Below are 3542 nucleotides of genomic sequence, written 5' to 3'. Positions count from 1 at the left end.
TACGTTATCGATACTCGGCGGTTTAATTGAATTGGGTTTATTGCTTTTGATCTTCTTGGCCTATTGATTGATTGATCATAGATTCTGATTGACAACGAGAGTTGGAATTAGATTCGGAAAGAATTCATTGAATGAATTGATTAAGACTATTGAGAGATAGGTTAATTGGTTTAGGAATTGTGATAGTGATTGTTAATGCGTTTGTTATTTTTATCTATTAAGTTGAAAGATCGATAGGTTAATGATTGGATAGTGGATTTAGGACTTGAGAGAGCCAAATCTGATATTAGAACTTGAGATCTCCGATTAGAGTTCGATATTCATAGATTCTCCATCCTTATAAACAATCCATGCGCGTTAAGGTTATCTCGAAGCTGCAGTGGTTTAGTTATCTGATTTTACTTAATTGGTTTATTGTTTTATTTCCGATATTCACATACTTCATTCCATATTTCCTGGTCTAATTCCTTGTCGAGTCTTGTTCCTATAGTTAACTATTCCCTGTATTCGACCCTGGTACTACAGTTGATCTGTATCCTTGCGGTATTCGCTGTATCTAGGTTTTTATCACTTGAGCATTATTTCTGTACCAAGATCTGCGTTATCAAGTTTTTGGCGCCGTTATCGGGGAGTAGTTTAGCGCTAGGATAAAGATTCCTTTGAATCTAGATTTTTTTTTCTTTTTTTTTTCTTTTTCTTTTCCCTCGATTTCTTGATCTATTCTTTGTGTTTGTTCGACTTTCTGGTGTGTAGGTTTCTGGTGTATGACCAGGTGTTCTAGGCCTGACAACCTGGTACCTCTTGACCCTTAAATCGAGAAGTCCGATAAGCGTAATTGAAAGAAGAAACGACAGTAAAGAAAGATGGAGGAACGTGCTATAGTTGCTGAGAACAACAATGACACTTATGGGGCATACCTTCAGCCTAAGTACATTCAACAGCTTTCATGCATTCGTCGGCCTGACATCGACCGTAACAATTTTGAGTTTCAACCGGCATTCATCAATATGCTGAGCTCATCGGCTTTCAGAGGTAGACCTAACGAAGACCCGATCCCTCACTTGACTCGATTCAAGCTACTATGCTAGTCAGTGAGGACAGTCCGCGGAGTTACCGATGAGTCTCTCATGCTCATAGCCTTTCCATTCTCCTTAATGGATACTGCTCTGGAATGGTTCTACACACTATCTCCAGATTCCATATTCTCATGGGAACAGATGCAAGAAAAGTTCATGCAGCGGTTTTTTCCCGCTAGCAAGACCCAGCTCGCGAAAGAACAGATTAACTCATTTTTGCAGGAACCTGATGAATCCTTACGTGAAGCTTGGGATCGCTTTCAAGGATACCAGAGAACATGTCCTCACCATAGATGGGATAAAAGGTACCTTATTTCCACTTTCTTGCAGGGATTAAAGGAGGACACTCGGGTTCTTATTCGAGTAGCATGTAGAGGAAGCCTCAACGAAAAGTCATTCGACTTCATAGAGCAACAGATCAACAAGATGGCCAACGAGTATGCTCCCTCTCACGAGTTTATCAAAAACGATAGCCTCAAAGATAGTCATGCAGGTAAGGAAAGTCTATCTGAAATTCAGGCATTACGTGTAGAATTGGCAAAACTTAAAATGCAGGTTGAGAATGCTCATCAAATCTCAGACTTAGACACATCAGCCAACGGGTACATGATCGAAGATGTCTACTATGTAGATAACAACCTGTACTCGAATGTGTACAATCCGAGGTGGAAGAATCATCCAAACTTCTCGTACAAGAATTCTTCCAACATCTTGAATACTCCCCACAGTTATTTTGGTGGTTCGGCTAATCAGGGTCTTTCTCAAGGACATCAACCTCGACCCCGAGCTCCCCCACAACATCAGAATCAGGCTATTCAACTCTACCTAGCCCCTCTTCAATCTCAGCAAAATTACGCTCTGTCTCCGTCTTCACAACAGGTAGATTTTGACCTCGATCTTAAGTCTATGTTCGCACAGCTTATGCAGGGTCAAGAAGCTATTCGCACCGAGATGCGTGAACATCAACAAGAGACCGACGCCCACTTGAAGCTTGTCGATAACCAGATAGCTCAACTCGCAGCCTCTATACCTTCGCGACCTCAAGGATCACTTCCCGGGAAACCTGAGACAAATCCTAGAGAGCACTGCAATGCAGTGTTCTTGAGAAGCGGGACGCAACTTGAGGATGTCGTCCCCCCTACTCTTGAAAAAGGTGAGTCTTCTAACTCTAGATCTGCGATCACCTCTAACATTCAGTTTGCAGATACTTCAATTAAGATGACGTGTGAGGAAGAACCAAAGTATGTACCCCCACCTCCCAGACCTCCTCTGGTTCTATTCCCTTCACGACTTGTGCAACACAAAGAGGCCAGTCAATTTAAGCGCTTCACGGACATGATAAAGCAACTGGAGGTCACAATGCCTTTTCATGAGGTAATCACTCAAATGCCCTCTTTTGCCAAATTTCTCAAGGATATTCGAGCTAGGAAGAAGACAATGGAGAAGGAGACAGTAGCATTAACCAAAGAGTGCAGTGCCGTTTTTCAGCACAATCTGCCCCGTAAGATGGCAGACCCAGGTAGTTTCTCCATTCCTTGCAAAATGGACAATCTCTTTATTGAACAGACGCTATGTGATCTAGGAGCAAGCGTAAGCCTAATGCCATTGTCGATCTTCAAGAGACTAGGTGTGGGTGAACTCAAACCCACACAAATGATATTACAGTTAGCGGATAGGTCAACCAAACGGTCTGCAGGTATACTAGAGGACATGCCACTTAAGGTGGGTGATTATTACATACTTGTCGATTTTGTGGTTCTTGACATGGATGCAGATTCAAGCATGCCTATCATTCTAGGGCGTCCCTTTCTCAACACAACATATGTTGTCATCCATGTCAGAGCGGATCGTCTTACTATGTCCATTGGAGACGAGACAATAGAATTCATGCTCAATCAAAATGACAATCCAGACGAAAGTGTGAAATCTATTTGTTAAGTTTACAAGCTCAAAACGCCTAAGAACCAGGACCACATATACAAGGTTAAGAGAGGACCAGATCCAGATAGGACAAAAGGTAAGAAAGAAGCTAACATGGTTGAGCAGGTCACTAACTCATCAGACCATCGTGAGAACTGGCTCGAATCTCATGCATCACCACCAGATTTTTCTCTACTAGGTACGCCTCGTTTCTCAAAATCATTTTGTTGTAGAGATGCTCTTAAACTTCATGATCCAGGTTGGCAGAAGATCGATAATCTTCGCCCATTAGACCCATCCGGTAGTTGAGAGAGTTTGGTCAAGCTAAAGACCCTAAACAAGCGCTCCCAGGAGGCAACCCAAGTTCTTAGGTTAGCTTTCATTTCCTTTCTTTTTCTTTTTGCATCGAATATTGGTTTGTGTCTCTTATCATCAGGTCGAGTTCTAATGAGGAATTGAGGAGGCAAGGAAGCTAGCTATGCGATAGACGTAGGCAGACTTAAATGCGAGTGAACGAACATCGCGAGCTAAGTATTCTTTTTCCTT

The 3542-nt window shown here is 42.3% G+C and overlaps 1 protein-coding gene across 1 annotated transcript; it reads left to right on the top strand.

Annotated features, from left to right (window-relative positions):
• Positions 1 to 1154: 1154 nt before the first annotated feature.
• Positions 1155 to 3014, top strand: LOC104801902. Its single transcript, XM_010525283.1, has one exon. The coding sequence runs from the start codon at positions 1155 to 1157 to the stop codon at positions 3012 to 3014; it is 1860 nt and encodes a 619-aa protein (XP_010523585.1).
• Positions 3015 to 3542: the final 528 nt, after the last annotated feature.

This window comes from Tarenaya hassleriana, unplaced genomic scaffold (assembly GCF_000463585.1).
Source record: "Tarenaya hassleriana unplaced genomic scaffold, ASM46358v1 Cleome77, whole genome shotgun sequence".
Lineage (NCBI taxonomy): Eukaryota > Viridiplantae > Streptophyta > Magnoliopsida > Brassicales > Cleomaceae > Tarenaya > Tarenaya hassleriana.
Note: the sequence above shows the minus strand (reverse complement) of the source record. Positions and strands in the feature narration are given on the sequence as shown.

Excerpts from the sequence above, each read along its gene's own strand:
- LOC104801902 (XM_010525283.1), top strand. The coding sequence starts at position 1,155 with ATGGATACTGCTCTGGAATGGTTCTACACACTATCTCCAGATTCCATA.